Below are 21861 nucleotides of genomic sequence, written 5' to 3' on the forward strand. Positions count from 1 at the left end.
GAAGCTCACAGAGAATAAATGGTTTGGTATCTGAAATCTGGATGTACATTTTATATACAAGATATTTCTGTTGAGAAACATAAATAATATATTTGAAATGGTGAAGGAAATTAAATTGCATTTTTAAGGTGCCTTTCTGCATTTTTGCTACTGTTGTCAGTGAGATTGAGACATCCCATAATCTGCTGAGGGAATAAATCAGTGGAAAGATGAGAAAAATGAAGTTTGTGCCAGCCAGAAAACCAGTTTATGGAAAACCTTCAGTCTGGACTAAACCCAAAGTAAAACAATAAGCACATTAGTGAAAAACAAATTTAAACCTTCAGTGGGTGTTTATTATACGATTTAAATAAAACCTGCTGAACATCCAGGTTTATGCTGCGATAAATCACGGCTACTTTAGTTGTAGAGCAAAAACAAACGAAAATCCAAATGTTTCTTATTTTCATCTTCAAAGCTGATTTGTTTCTCCTTTCATTCCTGACTTTAGGAGCCCAAAATGTTCCAGAATTATCCCAGAATCATCCAGAATTATCCAGAATCATCCCAGAATCATCCAGAATCATCCCAGAATTATCCCAGAATAATCCAGAATTATCCAGAATCATCCAGAATTATCCCAGAATAATCCAGAATTATCCCAGAATCATCCAGAATCATCCCAGAATCATCCAGAATCATCCCAAATCATCCAGAATTATCCCAGAATAATCCAGAATTATCCCAGAATCATCCAGAATCATCCCAGAATCATCCAGAATCATCCCAGAATTATCCCAGAATCATCCCGTCTCCCAACGGGAATCAAAAGGAAACTACAAAACGACAGAAAATGGGCAAATCTCCAAACTCCTCCTCCTTCCCGTCCATCGCTCCTTGATTGACGACTTCGAAAAGACAAACAAGATCAAATTTAAAGGCTTGAGTGAAATCACAAGAAAAAGCTGTCCGATCATTTTGAACACCAAACAACTGAACGACAAGAAAAGGACTTTCCTTTTTTTCTTTTTTTTTTGGCATCGATCAAAAACAAAAACATACAAAAAGCCACATTTTTCTTCACAGTTTTGTCTTCAGACTAAAAGCTGTTGACTTTTTTCTCTGGATGTTGAATACTTGTGACATTGAGCCTGTATTATTATGGGATGAAAAACGGTTGATTGGTTTTATCTGTACAACAGCTGGACGTTTAAAACTTCCCCCAGTTTTGTAGCAACATGTCCAGCTACTGTTTGACACAAACGCTGAGCTCCGTCCAGTTTCTGGCCCTGGTGAAGAAATGAAGGCATTTCAGTGACAACTGTTGAAAAACTCAACATTTGATCCGGTCACATAAAGAGTCTTGATTTAAAACAAAGTTTTGGTTCTCCAGATGTGCAGGACAGTAGCTGCATTCCATTAAACATGTAATTGTGAAATTTACTATTTCAAAAATTAATTTATTTCGAAGAAACAAATTTCTTGTTTTCAGTAAAAGGTTTTTGTGCTGGCAGGGGGATTTTTGAATGAAAAATGGTTTATTTTGCAAAATGCAACAGAAAGAAGTTTTTGCTCCACGACTCACGCGATCAACAACAGGATGTTGCTACTGGTGGAAACCAAGAAGGTGACAACAGGAAGTAGTTTTAGGATGACTGTGTTGAACTTATTCTCATGTGATTTTATTTTAATTGCGTTTTTTACATTTAGCAGAATATTTGTAGTGAAAAAGCAGCTTCTGCTCCTCAGCAGCAAACAGTCCAGGATGTTTCTGCTGTGAAACAAATGATGAAATGAGAAAAACTGTCAAGTACGGTGGAGGATCTGTGATGCTGTGGGCCAGTTTCTCTACCATTTAATTATAATGTTTGGAATAAAAATTGCCTCTCAGAGAAAACAGCTCGGACTGATCCGGCGCGGCGCGATGCGGCGATGTCAGGAAATGTGGAGGCTGATGTTTACAGATGTTATTTTCTTTATCTCAGAGGTTTGATGGATGTTTTTGATGCTTCCTGTCCGTTATTAATCTGAGACTCGGCGGCTTTTTGGTTTTTTTTAGAAAAATTTTTGCACTGAATCACATTTCTGATGCGGTGAAAAAGGAATCTCAAAAAAATGCAATGAGCTAAAATTTGAGATATAGGCCCAACATCAAGTTTTCTATTCTCAAAAAACAACATTGGGGTGAGGGTTTGTTAATTTGCTAATTGATTAATTTCTAAGTTTTAAACTGTTAAAAACAGGTAAAATATTTTCTTAGATATTTTAAACTAATTTCTCTAGGTGATAATACTGATCCATGGTACGATTTTAAACATTTTCTAATTATGTTGGTTTTATTTTTGGCAGAAATGGGCCTCCATATCTGCTTCTTGATTAAAAAGGATGATGAACAGAGTTAAAGAGTCCAAACAGCGTAACTCCTTCATTCCCAGAACTCCAGTTTTCTTCTTCTTCTTGTCTTTTTTTGATCAGAGAACTTTTTTCCCTGGAAATCAACAAAGTTCAGGTTTTACTTCTTTTTTTCCAAGAGTCGGCGACTATGGACGAGAACATGGATCTGCTTTGTCTCAACAAAACGCCTTCAAGGTTCTTTCCCAATTTAAAAAAGTAAACGTTTCTTCATCCTGGAAGGTTTAACGGCCTCAAAACAACCAAAGTGAACGGAAATGAAATGATCATTTTCTCCAAAGGTTTTGACTCCGCCTTCATCCCCTGGGAATAACCTCCGTGTTTTTGTCTTGGATCTTGGATGGATTAACGTGTTTAATGCTTCAGACGCGTCGGCTCCAGCTGCTTGGTTCTGAACGCTCCGTCGCGTCTGGGCGGCGCCGTCCGCAGAGTCTTTACGAAGTCTTGACCAGGTCGTAGACGTAAATGAGGAAGTCGTCGTCGAACTTGATGAAGTAGACGGACGGCTTGGCCTCCACCTGGTGGATGACCATGCCTGTTCGTTTGCCGCCGTCCTCTTTGGCGTACTCCACCTGTTTGCCCACCAGGCTGTCCACCACCTCGCCGGGCTCCCGCTCCGCCGGGACGCCGTCGTCTGCAAACGCCAAGCGACACGTTAACCTCAACGCACTCCGAACGCGCTCCCAAACACCGAATGCGAGCGGACTCACTGGAGTCGGGCATGATGCGCAGGTCGCCTCCTTGTAGTCGTCCAGCAGCTGGTACATGTACAGAACCGGGTCCTTCTCGTAGGTGATGTAGAACCAGGTGGTCATGATGGGGGCGCGGGCCAGAACCATCCCCCTCCACTCCTCCTTCGGGCCCTCCTCCGTCTCGAACATGTGCTCCACCGCCTTCCCGATCATGGCGTCGGCGAGGCTGACGTCCGTCAGGCGCGACTTCGCTGTGGACAAAAGAGACACAGCAGTCTGTCTCTGAGCTTCGGCCAAACGATTCAGCTCCAGATTCTTTACAAGAGACACAATGAAGGCGATTCACACAAAACCAGGTTTATTCTTAAAACGTCAGAGCAGCTAACGAAAAAGCTAGCGGCGCTAACCCTGAAGCACTAAACGTTGGTTCTGCTAACAATAAAACATTATGATACTTAACAGAAGCTAATGCTAAAGCGCTACAGCAAAATAATACTTAATTAACATTAAAGTCCTAAAACAACATAGTATTTAGTTTTGCAAACACTAAAGAGTAACAATGCAGTATTTAATGTCAGCTAATGCTAAAGGGCCTTAAATAACTTGGTAATAATGTCAAATTTACTTAATTGAGTAACTAAAGTAACTCTTTTTAATGCATTAAATTTAGTTTTTTTTCACATCATAAATGTTTTGTGATTTGATCAGTTATGGAGAAAAACTGAATGAAAAAATTTAAATATGGAAACATAAACAGTACAAAATGCAAAACGTTTTTGCAGTGTTGTTTTTCCGTCTCAGCTGGTTCTCACCGAGTCGGTCGGGCAGAACCTCCAGGCCCTGAACCCGCTCGTCCTTGTGCAGCTCCAGGCCGTAAACGCAGTCGAACCCGTCGTACTTTATCAGGTAGAGCGATGGGTTCACCGGCACCTGGTGGAAACAAACGTTGGTTCATCCTCCAGAACCAAACCTCCCTGAAATCTGTCAACTAAAACAATCAGAGGACTCGTGCAATAATGGTTTATTAGACTAAAATCAGCTCCAATCGATTAACTAACTGCTTAGACTTTCTCTTATTGTTGTAGTTTGGCCGCCATCCAGCAGAGGGCGCCGCTGGTCATCCAGCCAAACAAAGAAACAAATATGGTGGCGGCGCCATATTTGTTTATTTGTAAGAGAAATGATCCAAACTTCTTCTACTAGTTTAAAGCCCTCAGAGCTTCTGCAGCGTGTTTGACCCGGCGGGTCGAACCAGATCACCTGATCCAGAACCGTCCCCTTCCACACCACGTGTCCCGCCCCGTCCTTCCAGATGTGCTGGATCCTGCAGCCCACGATGTTGCGCCGCGGCTGGGACAGAACCTTGGTGGGCGGGCCCAGGCTGCTCTTATGCTTTCTGCAGGAGCAGACAGAACCCGGTTAACGGCCCGGTTCCCCCAGTCAGACGGGGAACTGGGAGGCTGGAAGCTTCTACTCACTTGTGTGGATTCTTCTTCTTCATCATGTTTGCAGAAACACCTGCATGTCCTGAGAGAGAGAACAGGGAACCAATCAGAACCTCCGGTTCCACTGGACTTCCTCTGATGGAACCATGGTGTGTGTGTGTGTGTGTGTGTGTGTGTGTGTGTGTGTGTGTGTGTGTGTGTGTGTGTGTGTGTGTGTGTGTGTGTGTGTGTGTGTGTGTGTGTGTGTGTCAGCCAGTGACCTGCATCAGCTGTGTCTCTGTGACCCGGTGGGCTCTTCATTCATCTGGAGGCAGAGGGGCAGCCGGGCTGCCTCACCACTGGGCTACAACCAGAACCGGGTCTCCAGGTCTGGAACCACAGAGACTAAATAATCTAAATAATCCTGCTGGAAGTTCCTCTTCGGAGGTCAAAGGTCATGGCTGATCCAGTCCTACCTGATCTCAGGAGCAGAGGAGAGTCGATGCAGCCGTTCGTCCTTCAGCTCCTGGACTGAATCAGAATCAAACCTGGAAAACACAAAACATTGAAACTTTTAAATCTGAGCTGCAGCTCAGAAACAAAAACATCTGCAACTTTCTGGACGACAATCAGCTTTAAAAATCCTGAAAACCACAAAACAGAACCCAGAGTTTCTGCTCCAGACTCGGGTTGGATCAGAATGAACACGTAACTTGAGTTTATCAGATATTCCCAACAGGAATGTTTGGTTTTCCAGATTCCATAAAATGTCCCAGAGAACCAGCGGCCTAGTCCAAACATCTGATTCCAGCAGCCTTCAGGTCAAACTAACATGTTGGTGATTTTAAAATGTTTCTCAACACATTTCAAAGAAAGTGAAGGTTGGAAATTCAAACTATAGTTTTTCTCTTTTCCCACCAAAAACTGGAGGCTAAAAGTTTTGATTTTAAACTTTATGATTCTGTTTATTTATTGTTTGGATATTTTAAATGTTCATCAGAATTACATTTCATTGATCTTTGATAATGTGTTTGATTCTAATGTCTCAGAAGCCGAGCGGTCCAACGGTCCCTCTAACAGAACCTGATGAGGTTCTGAAGCCGAGGCTGATGTCGGGTTCGGACCCGGAGGGGAAAACTTCCTTCATTATTGATCAGTGGAGATTTGACTGTATTATTTATCTGCAGGTCGGTGTTATGTAACACCTGGACCCGGATCCGCTCACCCTTAAAGAGACCAGAACCAAACGGCTCGACCCGATTGGGCCCTAAGAGAGGCGGGATAGAAGGAGCCTTTATTCCTGCTGAAGCTGAATGACAGACTTGTTTTTTTCCAGCGGAGGAGATGGTCAAACCTCAAACGCATTCCTGGCCGACCAGAACCTCAGAAGGTTCTGCAGAAATGGGTCACAGCTGCTGGTGATTTTCCTCCAGGCGGGCCGGGCGACGCGCTGAGTCATCAGCTGATGCCGAACGTCACCGTGAAACCAAAAGCAAACCGGGTCGGAGCGCCAAACGCTTCCACCTCCAGCCGACCTCAGACCTCAGCTGGAGCGCCGCCGCGGCTCGGTTCTGGACAAACAAAGCGACTGCGGCCCAAGATTTACGGTCGGTACCGGTGATGTAAGAGTCTGTGCAGAGAAACATCTGGACTGGATCTGGTTCTGCCAGGTTCTGCCAGGTCGCCCTGCAGTTTCCAAACGAGTCGAGTCCATCAGAACTTCATCTGAGACAACGAGATTCTTTACGACCTCCTTCCTCAGCAACATGCAGGAGCACAAAACATGAAACATGTGGATCTGAGCTGCACATGTTTCACATCTGATTGGTTCTCAGGATGAATCAAATCATCACTGCAGGATCTGGCAGAAAATCATTTTAACCACTGCAGAACTTTAACCGAACACCTGCCTGATCGACCCATTCCGATTCTGGACGACACCGACCCATTTGTCCAAAATGTTGCTCATATAGCAACAACGCTGCTGAGTTGGCAACAGCTGGGCAACTATTGCAGACATGACCTGGTGGGCGGAGCCAACAGTCAAACCTCTTTCATTGCAGACGTAGAAAAGATCGATTTCACAAAATTCAGAAAACGGCAAAAAAAAAAAAACAAGCTAAGCTGCTCATCAACCCCATGGTGGGGCATGGCGGTGGCAGCATCATGCTGCAGGAAAGTCTTTTTGGGTTCAGCATGGATCAGAAAGCTGACAAGAAAACATCCAGCCAGAGCTTCACTAGAAAGGTTTAGATCAATACTTCTCCATGAGTTAGAATGGCCTAGTCAAAGACCTGCAAAGTCCCAAAGTTTAGACTCCAGATGTTTAAACCTGCAGCAGGAGGTCAGGCAGCCTGAACCCAAATGGACCAAAAGAATCGTTCAGACTGACTGCAATTTTTAAAAAAAATATATATTAAAAATGTCTAATCAGAAATCTCACAGCCCGCATGAAGTCCCTCTGCGGCCCCCTGAGGGCCCGGGGCCCCTATGTTGAAAACCTCTGAATCTCACACAGACTGAACTGTTTCAGTTTCTTTCTGTTCATTTTCATAATTATTGTTCAAGGGAAACGAAAGCAGAAGTTTAAACAGAAACAAAAAGAAGATTTTCAATCAATCAATTGAGAAAAGTTTGTGATTCAAAGATGACATTAAATCCATATTTTAGGGATTCGTTTCACATAAAATTTAGATTTTCAGAAATTTTGTTGGATACAGAAGTTTTATTTTATGTCCAACAAATCCTAGAGCAGTCCACAAAGAAAGACAGTCAGAGTGGAAAGTTGAGTGGAAGGACAAATTCAAGTGGTGAAAGCGCATTATATTCAAAAAGCTGATATTTCTGGATGTGAAACGTCTTTTATGTCATTTGTTAGAAGTTTTAAGCAGAAACACTTGGATGAATGTTTAATAAATGGAGTCTGTCTGCTATTGGCTCATCCCTGGTGCGTTTGGGAGATGAAGCTTCACTTCCTGTCAGTGAGTCTTCTGCTCTCTGATTGGCCGGAGCCGCTTCACCTGGACTGACCTGCAGGTTTCTGACACCAGGCCGCCCAGTTCCGGTTCTGGTTCCCAAACATTCAAACCCAACAACTCTTTCCTGCTCCCACTGCTGCATTGAATGTGACAATGCACCAAACTGCATCGGTCTGAGGAAGGCGTTGAGTTGAAACCTGCGTCTTTTCATTGTTGTGTTTGTTGTGCTGCAGTCATTTTCATTGTGAAAGCCAAAAGGCAGCAGCTGCTTTGTGCTAAAATGTGATCTTTCATCATGAATGTCTGCAGAGAATGAAAAGCAGCTTCTGCAGCAGGCCAGCGTCAGCCATGTTGCTCGCCTTTTCCCTTTATCTTCTCAGCCCATTTCTAACGGATCGGCGGGGAAAGGGGGCGGACCCCCGCCGCTGTCCGCTCAGCCGCAGCGGGACGGTCCCGGAGTCCAACCCGGGACCGGGGCTGTCCCAGCCGGGCAGACAGCCGCGGGCTGGGTTCGGTCTCCGGCTGTCTGCTGCCTCTCCCGCCCCTCCCCCTCGGCGGGAAGGCAGCCAACAAAACGAACGCTCCGTGTGTTGCTGGTTGTTTACCTGCGGGCGGGCGGGCGGCCGGGCGCGCGCTCCTTCCGGTCTTACCGTGACCCGGGATAAAGGAAGGAGAACCGGCGGGGAACGGAGCGGTTCGGTTCGGTTCCGGGCCTCCCGCCTCTCCGACTTCACAGGAACCAGAGACACTTCACGGCCATCGCACCTCCAGCGGTCAAGATGGAGGCAGCGCGGCGCCACGCTTCCGGCCGAGCCTTTCAAAATAAAACCGCAGGCCGCCGAGAACGCCGTCAAATCTATAAATATTAATAATATCAACATTAATTAGTGTCTCCACATACATTGTTCTAGTTGAAACAATTCCATCTTAATTTAGTTTGTTAAAAATATATTTTATTCTAACATGTTTTTTTAATCTATCTATCTATCTATCTATCTATCTATCTATCTATCTATCTATCTATCTATCTATCTATCTATCTGGTAGTTTTATTTAATTAGAAAAAGATCATTTAACTTTTTGGTAACAATTGTGTTTGAAAACAGCTGATTTTCAACTTTAAAAAAATCCCCACTGATTTATTTTTTAGAATATTCATTGTTACATGATTACTCATAATAAAAATTATTTTAAATTTTTTGACACATTTTTATCATTAAGTGCTGGATTCCTGTTTGTTCCATCAGAATAATTAATTAATTGCATTATATTCAGTTGCAGTTGGTAAGTTTAGGATATTTTCTTCATAAATGAAAAATAACTGATTCATATTTAGTTTGCAGTAAATTCCCATTGAGTAAAATCATAACCATAAAATCCACATCTCTGTAGATCTGTGGAAGTTTATTTTAGTTCATAATGTTGTCAAGGACTTTGCAGTTTTTGCTTTATTAATATTCAAACAGTTATTGTGATTCCAGTGTTTTTTGTTTGTTTGTTTATTTATTTATTTATGTATTTTGCAGTTTTAGGTCTCCATGTGCATTATTTAATGAAAACTCCTTTTTTTGGTTCGCTGAGCGGACTTCCGGTCGTGGTGCCGGCCCCTTGACGCCCCTCCCTCTGCCTCCCTCTCTCCGCCCCTGCTGCCTGCTGCCAAATAGTGCAACCGAGAGGAAACACAAGAACCCGGACTGGCGCATTACGCTGCGTTTCCCTGCTAAATAGTGATCCGTCCTTCGGTTTAATGCGACAGAGAGAGAGAGATAAAGAGAGAGAGAGAGAGACAGACAGACAGACAGACAGACAGACAGACAGACAGGGGACATGTCCACCTGGAAATGTTTTCGTTTGTTCTCCTATGAAGCAAATCATGTTGGAATGATCCATAAAATCTGAGGGAAATGTTCATTTTTTCTCCATAAATCAAGATGTAAAACTGACTGCAGCTTGTTAAACATTAAAACTGATTTACTGCAACAGAACCAAACTGAACTAAATCCATTTTTAAAAACTGTTCCTTACGTCTGATTTGTTTAAGATCATTTTTCCTGCAGAATCCAAAACTGAAACATAAAGCATCTTTCCACATCAGTCATGATTTTCTTTCAGTAAAGTCTCAGTTTGTTCCCAGTTCCTCCCTTCAGAAAATATTTCTAAAGCTGCACAATTAAACTTTCATTAAAAATATGTATTTTTGTTCATATTTGTTAAAATAAGCATAATAATCTATGGAAACCTCAAGCTCCTCCTTCAGTTATTGTTAGTCTGCAGAAACACACCACAAAGGTCTTAGCGCTGCCAATCATTCTCATGTATGCGCTGCTCAGTGTGCTAATAATGATTGGTTGTTTTTGAGTATGAGCTCAGAAAGGAGGCAGAGGAGTTTGACTGCTGGGTTTTCCATTCAACATCAAACATGACAGTTTTTTGTTTTCTATTTATTGAATCAGTAATTTTTAAATTATTACTCATGTTTTCACCAATTTCAGCTTCCTTCACTTCCAATATAATTATTATTCAACCCAACAGACGCCATCTTTGTTTTGACACAAACTTTTCAACGTTTTTATTCAGAATCAAACAAACTTGGTCAACTAATTTCCATCCTGATGATGTTTGATGATTTCTCTACATTCCTTTGAACTGCTGCATGATGGACAGCAGATGTTCGCTGCGTTTCTGGACGCTGCTCTGCTCCTCCTTCAGCCTCTCCTGGTCCTGCAGAACCTCCTCCTGAGGAGACGGACAGGAAATCCACAATAAAACGAAATGAAAACAGAGTTTGAATGAAGATGTCTGACCCGCAGCCTGCAGAGCTCCCGCCTCTCCCGGTCGTTCTCCTCGGCTCTCGCCCGGAGCCACGCCTCGTTCTGGCTGCGATGTTTCTCCAGCATCTCCTTCAGCTCCTAAAACATCCAGAAGATAATCTTAATCTGCAAACTGGAACCAGATTAGGATGACTGCAACCAATCGCTGTCAGATTAAATCTGATTTGTTTAGAGACCAGCTGGGATTACATTTGTTTTGTTTATGAGATCTCAAATCTTTTGAGATTAAATTATATTCTGGATGATCCAAAAATATTTTAGATTTAGTCATTTTAGAACTGATAACATTAGATTAGAGTTTGTCCTGACCAGATTATGTCAAAGTTTCTCAAGATTAGATTAAATTACACAGGAGTTTCTTCAGACTGGATTCCCTTTACGTGTCCAGAATAGATTACATTATATTGCACTAAATTTGTGTGTCCTCAAATTAGGTGAGATTAAATTTAAATTGATCAAGATTAGATTAGATTAGAGTTTTTTCCAATTAGGCAAAATTATTTCTTCAGATTAGATTATATTTCGCAGAAGCCTATGTAAACTGCACCACATATTTCTTTCCTGGTTGTAAATGTGAACAGGATTAAACCGGATTAACTTGTTGTTGCCGTTGTCTGTGAGCTTCATGCTCTTCCTTGTCTCGGTGCAGAGCTGCAGCGGCTTTAGAAACGTCCAACTTCTCCCTGAATGGAGACAATAAATCATCTATAGAGTTAGTCAGTCACAGAAACTACAGAGAGATGAATGAATGAATGAATGAATGAATGAATGAATGAATGAATGAATGAATGAATGAATGAATGAACCGATCTAGTTTCTGAAACTCCTGGTCCAGCAGAGCGAAGGCTGTCTGGATCATTTTCATGGCCTGATCTCGAACGGCGCTGAAATCTCTGTGAACAGAAACCTGCAACAGAAACGTTTGAGTCACTGCAGAGTTTCAACCCAAACTGTGTGTGTGTGTGTGTGTGTGTGTGTGTGCGTGCGTGCGTGCGTGCGTGTGTGTGTGTGTGTGTGTGTGTGTGTGTGCGTGTGTGTGTTCCACCTGTACATTCGCTGCTGCTGCGGTTCTGGGCTGGGTGGATGGAGACGCGTCGCTCAGCTCATAGCGAACGTTGGGAACCTTCGTGGGAGTGAAGCTGTTGGCGGTGAAAACCAGAGTGAAAGAACGTTTATAAAACTGAGAGACGAGACTCTGGTGGAGCGCGACGATCAGCTCCACCTGAAACAGAGAAACAGCTGCTGAACCACCAACCTGTGGCTGACGCCCTGAAGACCGAACTCTGACAGGATCTCCTTCATCACTGGGGAAAAACCAGTTCACCAGAACCAGTCAGTCAGGAAGACAACCAGCCACACATCCAACCAACCAGTCAACCAACTAACCAATTGTACATCAGCCATTCAAACAACCAATCAACAGTCAATAACCATCCAACCAACCAGGCAACCAAACAAACATCCAACCAACCGTTCATCCAACCACGAAGCCACCCGACTAATCAAACTCAACCAAAACCAAAGTTCATTCAACCAACCAATCAATCATTTATCCACCAAGCAGCCATCCATCCAACCACCAGTCAATAACCAACCAACCAACCAACCAACCAACCAACCAACCAACCAACCAACCAACCAACCAACCAACCAACCAACCAACCAACCAACCAACCAACCAATTAATCACTGATTTTGAAATAAGACGAAACAGAGATCCAACCATTCAATGTATTGAATTCACTTCTTCTCAGAACAAAGTTAATTTCTAAAAGTTGTAACATATTATTTAATTCTGAAAATCTCAAATTGTTCAAATGTTGTAAGACCAAGCTGGAAAGATTATTGGACTTAAAATTTCACATTTGTACATGCGGGCCTTAACAAAGAAGGCACATCAAGTCTATCTGGACCCGACTCATCCTATCTGGACCCGACTCACCCTATCTGGACCCGACTCATCCTATCTGGACCGGACTCACCCTATCTGGACCCGACTCATCCTATCTGGACCGGACTCATCCTATCTGGACCCAACTCATCCTATCTGGACCCGACTCATCCTATCTGGACCCGACTCATCCTATCTGGACCGGACTCATCCTATCTGGACCCAACTCATCCTATCTGGACCGGACTCATCCTATCTGGACCCGACTCATCCTATCTGGACCCGACTCACCCTATCTGGACCCGACTCATCCTATCTGGACCCGACTCATCCTATCTGGACCCAACTCATCCTATCTGGACCCGACTCATCCTATCTGGACCGGACTCATCCTATCTGGACCCGACTCATCCTATCTGGACCCGACTCTTCATTGTGTTCTCCAGTTGCTGCCATGTGGACGTAGATTTAAAGTCCCAATGGAGAGGAGGAATGGCTACAAGCGATCATTTGTTCCATCAGCTGTGGATATTCTAAATAAAAATCTGACTATATTAACTGAGAATAGATAAGTTTCTCTAAGTGCTAGTTGTATTCCACTGATTTTAAATTTCACACAGTGACTCAGTGTAGACTCTGTGTGCTCTCTTAGCAGTAGAATAGTACATTTTAAATGGTTTTTAATATTTAACTGAATGACATGAGTAGAGTAGTATGACTTGATTTCATTTTACAGATCTTGTTTGTTCATTGTGCATGCAGTTTTGTGGCGACTGTGATGTGTGTTGTGTTGTGTGTTTTTGTGCCATTGCCAAAGATAAATTTCCATTTTATGTAAGTTTAATGGACAATAAAGGAGTCTAAAGTCTAAAGTCTGAGAAATGAGAAATAAACAAATGATGCTTTCTATTGTGTAAAATATTGTCCAGCTTCAGTGTGATCCAAATGTTTAAATCACTTTAACATTGTTATAAATATTACATATTCAGAGTACAACGTATTTTACACCATTTATGATGAACCCATGCTCTGTCTTTAGGGTTGGAACTTGACTTTTTGAACATTGTGAGATAATTTGACTTTACTGAAACTCATTTTTTGTTGACCTGACAGGAAGGTCAGGTGGTCAACGTACCTGGTTGCCTCTCAGACGGATTGATCAGCTTCATCACCTTCAGGTCATTAAATTCCTGCTCTTCGTTCTTCCCTCCAAACACGTAGAGCTGTGAACCAGGAACAGAAACTGCTGATGAGAACATGTGATGCACCTGGTAAAGTCTGACCATGAGGCGTTTCTGACGTGGCTGTGCAGGATGAAGGCAGCGTGGCCGTGGCGGCGCGCCGGAGGAATCCCAACGTACAGAGGAACCTTCCACTTCATCTTGGCTGGAGACACAAACATTTCACTCCTCGGCTTTTATTCACATCAGACTGACACATTTACAGCCAACATACCGAGACTGAGTTTATGGATCTCATTGGACGACGTCGCAGTGGAATCCTGACTGGAGATTCGTCCTCCAAACAGATAGACGTCCTTCAGGGAGGAAACACAACGGAGACTGTCTGCAAGAAATATCTGCTGTATGACACCAGATTTTATTGATTGTAACAAAACAAACATTTTAAAACTGTCTCAAACATCTTGCTTCCAAAACATTCAAACCATCAAATCAATTCAAAATCAAATTTTATTAGTATAGCACATTTCAGCAGCAAGGCATTTCAAAGTGCTAAACACAAAAACACAAAGTCATGCATCATGAAATAAACAATACATTGTTACATATTACATTTCAATCATGTCCAAGCATATAACATATAAAGCAAAAGCAAATGAAAACTTGCAGCAAAACTGCTGGGATCATTTTAATTACATTTGAATTAAACTCCATATATTTTTACACGTCAGATCCCAGAAAACATGAAAAAATATCCAGAGACTAGAACAGAAACAAAGACCTCTCACTCTGATTCATATTTAAACTAAACCGTGTTTGAATTCAGATAAACTTCATGTTGGGCTTCAGCTGTTACCAAATATACCTTCTAATAATTTGTACCATGAACGATTCAGACATTTTATAATTGTTATTATTTATGTTTAAGTCTTTTGTTCATTTTTAAAATCAGACTGTTGATGTTCTTTCCCTCTCTGACCTGCAGCTTCATCACTACGATCTTTACTGGATTATTAATGTGTGTGTTTGTACAGACTGTTTGGTTTCCAAACAAAAACTAAAGTCAGACTAAAGAATCAGAAATGACAGATTAACGCTGCCCTCCTGCAACAAGATTCAGTTTCTGCTGCTTCACAAACATCATGCAGAGTTTATCATTGTTCTGAAACCTTTATGGTAACAAACTGGATGATAATCTGGATTATGAAGCTCTGATGAACCAAAGTGTTTGGAACTGAACTGAACAGAAAGTCTCTAGACCAGATTAAAATCTGCTGGGATTAACCATGGACAACATGGACTTGGATTATTATCACAGGATTTTCTGGTATTTACTGGATCATAAAAGTGATGATAGAAAGTATAAACACAGCATTGATCAGGGGAATAGTCAAAGCAACACTAATAAACACTTAGCAGGAAGTGAAAAGGTCATTTCAGATTCATTCAGTAGTTCAGTTTTATCACTCAGCAGCTAAAAATAGACGCATTAATTAAACATGTTGACATTAATTTCTGCTGTCATGGAATCAATAGTTGGAAAGTCAGAGATGAAGAGTCTCCAGATGATCAGATCATCTCCAGTTTCCTCTTTAAAACTCACAGTTTCAATCTGATCAATAAGTTTTGATTTGGATCATCAGAGCTGCTGCTTGATCACTGAGATCTTCATCGGTTCCATCTTAAGGTTTTATTAGTGCGGAAATATGGAACATCTTGTGAGTGTTGTGAAAGGTGTGTATGTGTGTGTTAGTATCCAGATCAGAGAAGGACAGCTTTCCTCTGTCCCAGTCCAGATTCACTCTGATCCTCTGGAGATTCTTCTGGACTGAGAGAAAAGTGGCAGGAGCTGGTGGAGAATATGCTGAATATTCACCATAACAGAACCATATAACCAACAATCCAGACTCTATGATTCCCTTCCTCTGGACAGATTCTTCTATCACACCAAGGCTCCAGCCTTTACTGTTTCCAACATCAACATCCCAGCTGTGGTTCCCTGAGTTAAAACCATCAGAACTCAGAACAGAACAGTAATATTTATCAAATCTCTCTGGATTATCAGGAAGCTGCTGTTTCTCTCCAAAAGTCAAACTCAGATCAGATCTTCAGACAGATGGAGTTCTGAATCAGCCGTGTTTGGGTCCAGAACCAGAGGAGTGTAGGTCACCATGGTCTCCATGTTGCTCCAGATGTTGAAGGCCAGGTTGCCCAGATGTTTGGCCTGGTCTATCAGAGCTCCTGAGGGCAGCTGTGGATCCTCCAGCAGGGGGCAGCGCTGGACTCTTTCCACTGCAGCCTTGTAGTTGTGCAGGAATGAGACGTCTTCAGCTCTCAGCTCCTCCTCTGTGGCTCTGACTGTGTCTGAAAGAGCTGCTATCTCTCTGCTCAGAGCCCCATCTTCTCCTTCATCATCCCTCTCTTCTGCTCCTCTTCCTCCCTCAGTGCAGCCAGCCTGGCCTCCTCTTCCTCTGCTAGAAACTGATGAAGCTGCTTAAACTGCTCCCTAATCTGCCTCTCTGTGTGTCGGGCCTGGACCTTCATGTGTTCTGCTGTCTGATCAAACTCCTCCTGAACTTTCTTCCTGAGCTTCAGCTTCTTCTTTAAAGGTTTCAGAGTTTCCTGAAGCTTCTTCTTGTGTTGCTGAGCAGCTTCATCAATGGGTCTGAATCTGTGCTTAGTGTTTTTTCTGAATCTCTGCAGATGTGACACACTGGCTGCTGATGGTCCAGACAGAAGAGTTTGAGTTTCTCAGAGTGCAGACTGCAGAGATCCTCTGAAGCTCTCTGCTCTCTCTGCTGTAAGAAACTCTCACACAGATTCTTCAGAGCCAGATTACAGGGTGGAGCATCTGATGCTGATCTTTTCCGACAAACTGGACATGAGCGACCAGTTCCTCTTCTCCAGTGTTTCTGCAGACACTCCTTACAGAAGCTGTGGCTGCATGACAGAATAACCGGATCCTTAAATATCTCCAGACAGATCGGACAGCAGAGATCATCGTCTGATCTGGAAGCCATTTTGTCTCAGAGTGAAGCTGAAACCACAGCAGACAGAACGTCAAACCAGGAAGTCAGTTTCTCTCCTGTAGAAACTTTCTGAACTTACTTTGACTTTGATCTGCTTGTTGTTCCTCCTGCAGCAGTCTGTGTTCCAGTGTCTAGTTGCTCGCTTCTCTCTCTTTTCTCCTTGTTCAGTTTGATTTCAGTCGGAGACGAAGGCAGGTGTCAGAGTTCATCCTCAGGGTGTTTACTCATGCAGTTTTTCTCTCAACTGTTTCCTGCTCATTTTTTCCAAGACTTCCTGATGGAATTCCAGTCTGGAGGCAGAGATGTGGCGCCCTCTAGAGGATTTTATGTACATCTACATTTTCAGAAAACCTATAGCACTGGAGGTTGAAGGTCATTGGTGTTGAGTGAAATTTTCCTTCTTTCAAAAAATAGTTTTTAGAATCTGAAATGTTTTTTCACACTGAGGCTTAAAATTGTAATTCTTTAAATATGGCAGAAAATATTGTAAATGCAAACAATAAAATTGATCTGAGAACAATAAATTAAGTAAATAGAAATAAAATCTACTGCAGTAGAAGAAATACCAACTATTGATTAAACTCCTCCATTGATGCTGCAAAGAGCAACACAAACATTATTATCTTTATTAAAGCTGATTGACTGATAAGATTTTAGAGAAGGAAACTGTTGCTGCAGTTATTGCATCTGATCCAGGTGTGTGTGTGTGTTAATTGTGTGTGTGTGTATGTGTGTGTGTGTGTTAGTGTGTGTGTGTGTGTGTGTGTGTGTGTGTGTGTGTGTGTGGGTATGTGTGTGTGTGTGTGTGTGTGTGTGTATGTATGTGTGTGTGTGGTGTGTATGTGTGTGTGTGTGTGTGTGTGTATGTGTGTCTGTGTGTGTATGTGTGTGTGTGTGCGTGTGTGTGTGTCTGTGTGTGTGTGTGTGTGTGTGTGTGTGGGTATGTGTGTGTGTGTGTGTGTGTGTGTGTATGTGTGTGTGTGTGTGTGTGTGCGTGTGTATGTGTGTGTGTGTGTGCGTGTGTGTATGTGTGTCTGTGTGTGTATGTGTGTGTGTGTGTGTGTGTCTGTGTGTGTGTGTGTGCGAGTGTGTGCGAGTGTGTGGGTGTGCGTGTGTGTGTGTGTGTGTATGTGTGTTAGTGTGTGTGGGTGTGTGTGTGTGCGTCGTGCGTGTGTGTGTGTGTGTTTGTGTGTGTGTGTATGTGTGTGTTAGTGTGTGTGTGTGTGTGTGTGTGTGTGTGTGTGTGTGTGTGTGTGTGTGTGTGTGTGTACCTTGTCATGGTGTGCAGTCAGTGTCTGTCCGCTACAGGATGGAGGAGATTCTCCCTTCACCTCCCGTTTCTGCCACTGCAGCTTCTCTAAAAACACAGAGACAGAGAGATTCCCTACTGACCAGAACCTGAAGCACAAAGTTTCCTTTTGGTTTTTTGCTCTGAATTTAGTCTAAAAAACTGGGAAAGTTGTTTAGAAATCCATAAAAAACTGGTTTTACATGGTGATTCTTTGAATAATAAAAGTTTTGATATTTTCATGAGTTGTACTGGTGATTTTAAGATTAGTGCAATGAAATCAGGGTCAACATTTTCACATTTATTTATTCAGTTTAAGGCGTTTAAATTAAAGATGTATGATGTCATGATGTGTTGCTTCAAAGTGGATCCCAACCTGAGCCAAAGTTTACCTGTGTCCAGAACGTAAAGGTCCTTACAAAACGTTCCTCCTGCTCCGTAACCTCCAAACATGAAGAGCTGATCTCCAGCCTGAGTGAAACTCTGCCCCCATCTGGAGAGGCAGAAACAGACATGAACATCCGGATGTAACGCCGTGATTACAGTGGATCAATGTGATTGATCTGATTGAGCCTCACAGGGCAGGAGGAGGCGATCCGCTGGTTTTAACCGGAGTCCAGGTGACAGACACTGAAACAAAGTCAGGATCCAGACTTCAGTCCAACACGCTTCATTTTCTCTGGACAGAAAGGATCCAGGATTTTAACCTGTGTTGAAGACCAGGAGGTCGTCGGTCGGCTCGCCCTCCAGCCGCCCTCCGTACACGTAGATGTTGTCTCTGGCGGCAGCGGAGCCGAACCGGAGACCCCTGGGAGCCACGCCGCCGGCTGACAGGCGTTCCCAGGCCAGAGACACTGCGGAGAACATGGAAGGTCATCAGAACGCTGAGACCAAACCAGGAGGGAAGGAGGCGATGGGGCGTCGCCTCACCCACGTCGAAGCTGTAGACGCCTGGGAGGCTTTCAGAGGCTTCAGGACTGGAGGATCCACCGAACAGATACAGCTTCCCTCTGACGACGCTGCGCAGCAGACCATTACATCAACACTGCAGTCGGGTTTTCAACGGCTGGTCAACTTCCTGTGACATGAGCTGCTTTTCCCTGGTTCAGGTCCCATATTGTTGGTCATTAACCCTTTAGCGCTTCTATGTCCTCCAGGCGGGATTCAGCGACATCTTGTGTTCTTTTTGTTGCAACAATCTGTCCATATTTAGAAATCGATAATTCTGGAGATTCCAATAATAAAAGCCACCAAAGGAAACAATCTTAACACAATAAACCCTTCAGTCAAGTCCAGTGATGGACTCATTTCCGCTAATGCGCTAATAGCACTGCTAACACCTTTAGCACACTTAGCTTAGCATTAGCTTCTGGATGAAGTCTAAAGCACTAATTTCCTTTTGTGAACTTTTGGACAGTTTTGTAAACTTTCAGTTGAATAAAGTTTGACATCTGAAGTAGTTCGAAGTTTATATTCATGCTCTTATTTTGAAGTGGTTGAAGACTGTCTACTCAGCAGTTTCATTTCATTTCCTGAAGAAAGGAAAGAAAATTGTTTTTGTGATGGATGAATACTTTGTGTTGCAATTCAGTCAATATGATTTTTAAATCTCCACCAACTGCCTGGACTGGGATCACTGGCCTCTCAGCATTGTTCCAAGGGCCGTAAATGGCCCCAGGGCCACATTTTGGACACCCTGCTCTAGATCTTGCTGGGACATTAGTCTTTTAATCCTGGAAATGTTCCAGGATAACATGTTCCTTCCATAGAAGGCTGACTTTGTAACCACCTTTTATGTGGCTCTGGAGGCCCAAACCCAGATTTCAGCCTGATCTCTGGTTTCCATCTGTAATAACTGAAGCTGTGATTTCAGTTCCTCTTTAGGCTCACAGATAACTTCAGTTTGGTTTCTGGAGAAAGTTTTGGCTCCTGTTCTGATTCATTGCTACCTCCTTGATACCTGCTGGCGGCCATATTGGACTGGGATTTACCAGAGTGTATGTCCTTCTCTGGCCGACGGGATTTCTCCGCTCTGAGGAATCTCCTCCCAGGTCACATCATCAGGAGTCACTGCAATCATCAAACCTGGGAATCATTTCCAGATCGCAGCGACGTCACACACACAGCGACGTCACACACACAGCGACGTCACACACACAGCGACGTCACACACACAGCGAAGTCACACACACAGCGACGTCATGAGTTCACAGCCAAACCGCAACGTTTAGCAAGAAACAGCCAATAAGTTAAGATTGGATTTTATTCTAATTATTTTATAAATACCATTTTTAATGGACAACAGACTTACTGGACAGTCTGTTGTGTTTTTTGTCAACATTAAAGCATAAAATGAAACAATGTAGGCTACATGCTATTGGTCTGTTACCTGTTAGCATGTAGAAGTCAGAGAAGTAAACAGGACTGACCTAAAGAGTGAAAACAAATGAATAAATTAAAATTGAATCTCCTTTAAATGCAACAACAGAGAGTAAATGATGATGGATGTGTTTCTTGTTTAGTTTCTGTGTTTTGGTCACCTCTGGGCTGATGCTACTCGCTCCTCCGAACAGGAAGGCCACGCTTCCAGCCACAGCTACAGCGTGGCCATGTCTGCAGAAACATGCTCAGTTTAAAACGCGCCGGCGTAACACAGAGTTATTCAGTTTAATTAGCTGCTGCTGGCGTCACTCCAGGGCCGGACCAACCCTGGTTGGGGCCCCTGCAGATTTATTGGGGGCCCCATACCAACATCTCAACATCAGATGCCTTTTCATTCCTAAACTACTCTGTGTAGCGTACTTGATAGCATTAGCTTTATTTGTAATTAGCTTACATCAGTGTTATTATGGCTCTTGATTTTAGACTTGCAGGATCAATAAACTACAAATAATTATTTGAATTTGAAATGCAGAGTAGTATTTTAGGTGCTATATTGTTTAACTGTTTGAAAGTAACATCAGGTGATAAACACAAAATTTGCATTAAACAAGTAGATGTTTTATTTTTTCCCAACAGAGGCAGGAACCATCAACAGAGAGATTAACTATTATTGTGTCACAACTATAAAAACAATATGGAAAGTTTTTTTTACATGTTTAACAGCATTTAATTTGAATTATTCAATGTCATTTTAAATATATATTTTATTCATGCTAATTTGTTGCTCTTGGTGCCCTGAGCAGTCCCTGAACTTGCGTTGTCTTGGGCCGGCTCTGCGTCACACTGACCTGGGACTCGGAGGTTCTCCTCTGATTTCTTTCTCCAGCCAGTGGCCGCTGGCTAAAGCCATCTTCACCTCTGATTTCACTTCTGCTCCGCTTCCTGTCACACAGTTATATCACAGATACTTTATTTTTTCTTTCATATTCCTTCTGTTTGCATCTGTTGCAAAATGGTAAATCGCGATGTAATGACGCCTTTTGTCCGCCAGAAGGCACTAAAAGCTGCCAAATAACTTCCCATCATGACGCAGGTTTTGCAGACAGAGAAAAGTTTGATTCATAAAACCATAATCAGGATGAAACTCACCTGCTGAGGTCTGCAGGACTGCAGGTCTCAGCTCAGCGTCTCTTCTTCTGTTGTTCTCTGGTTGTTTCTCTGAAACCAGCAATAAATGATCCGGATCAGCTTGCAGGTAAACCTACACCTGGCCACTGTTGCCATGCAACCGTGTAATACAGCCTGCAATACATTCACTGAAAAAACTAAACAAAAACTTTAAAAAATTATCTGTTACAAGTAATCAAATTTAATATATTGCAGTTTTTTCCTGTGGCCCTAATCCTATTCTGTAGGAATCTAACATGTGAGGCATCCATGTCAGCTCAAAATCTGAATATTTAAGGCAAAAATATTCATTTAATCTCCATTTTAAAACCAGATTTGACTATTTTTCTTCTAATTATGACGATGGTAATGATGGCAGCATCTGTATCCCATACAAACCCAGTAAACCCTCATCATGATTTGTATTATTTGTTACAGAAGCAGATGATCAGAGGATCCTTCAGAGATCAGAGGATGGCGGTTTTTCTGATGATGGATGACGTCAGCTCACGTTTTCCTCCCGTCGCCTCGTTTGGATCATGTTTTATTCATTTGAACACAATCCTGCACAAAAACACACACAGTACCAGAACCACAGCCGCCTACA

The 21861-nt window shown here is 42.7% G+C and overlaps 1 protein-coding gene and 1 pseudogene across 2 annotated transcripts; both read right to left on the reverse strand.

Annotated features, from left to right (window-relative positions):
* Positions 1–2714: 2714 nt before the first annotated feature.
* Positions 2715–8261, reverse strand: LOC129353061 (spindlin-Z-like; annotated as a pseudogene).
* A 1734-nt stretch (positions 8262–9995) lies between these two features.
* LOC129353098 (rab9 effector protein with kelch motifs-like) lies at positions 9996–21859 on the reverse strand. 2 transcript variants are annotated; one of them, XM_055022294.1, is made up of 20 exons: positions 21691–21859; positions 21237–21305; positions 20936–21029; positions 20246–20318; positions 20095–20134; positions 19697–19775; positions 18636–18724; positions 18413–18559; positions 18284–18335; positions 18098–18198; positions 17689–17774; positions 13663–13744; positions 13508–13593; positions 13343–13430; positions 11572–11620; positions 11362–11455; positions 11123–11223; positions 10915–10999; positions 10290–10394; positions 9996–10221 (listed from the first exon to the last, which is right to left on the reverse strand). In XM_055022294.1, exons 3-20 carry the CDS (start codon positions 20995–20997, stop codon positions 10117–10119), a joined length of 1524 nt encoding a protein of 507 aa, XP_054878269.1. In that variant the 5' UTR covers positions 20998–21029; positions 21237–21305; positions 21691–21859; the 3' UTR covers positions 9996–10116. The 2 variants fall into 2 exon arrangements, with proteins under 2 accessions (XP_054878269.1, XP_054878270.1); XM_055022295.1 differs by having other exon boundaries at positions 21654–21859.
* Between the last annotated feature and the right edge of the window lie 2 nt (positions 21860–21861).

The sequence above is a fragment of the Poeciliopsis prolifica genome, unplaced genomic scaffold, assembly GCF_027474105.1.
Source record: "Poeciliopsis prolifica strain line A6 unplaced genomic scaffold, Auburn_PproV2 SCAFFOLD083, whole genome shotgun sequence".
NCBI lineage: Eukaryota > Metazoa > Chordata > Actinopteri > Cyprinodontiformes > Poeciliidae > Poeciliopsis > Poeciliopsis prolifica.

Bases quoted from the DNA above. Each gene is read 5' to 3' on its own strand.
- LOC129353098 (XM_055022294.1), bottom strand. From the start codon at position 20,997: ATGGCTTTAGCCAGCGGCCACTGGCTGGAGAAAGAAATCAGAGGAGAA. The intron at 18,725-19,696 runs GTAAATCCCAGT...TCTGCTGCGCAG, and splicing joins AGAGAAGGACATACACTCTG to CGTCGTCAGAGGGAAGCTGT. The intron at 11,224-11,361 runs GTGGAACACACA...TTTCTGTTGCAG, and splicing joins CAGCAGCAGCGAATGTACAG to GTTTCTGTTCACAGAGATTT.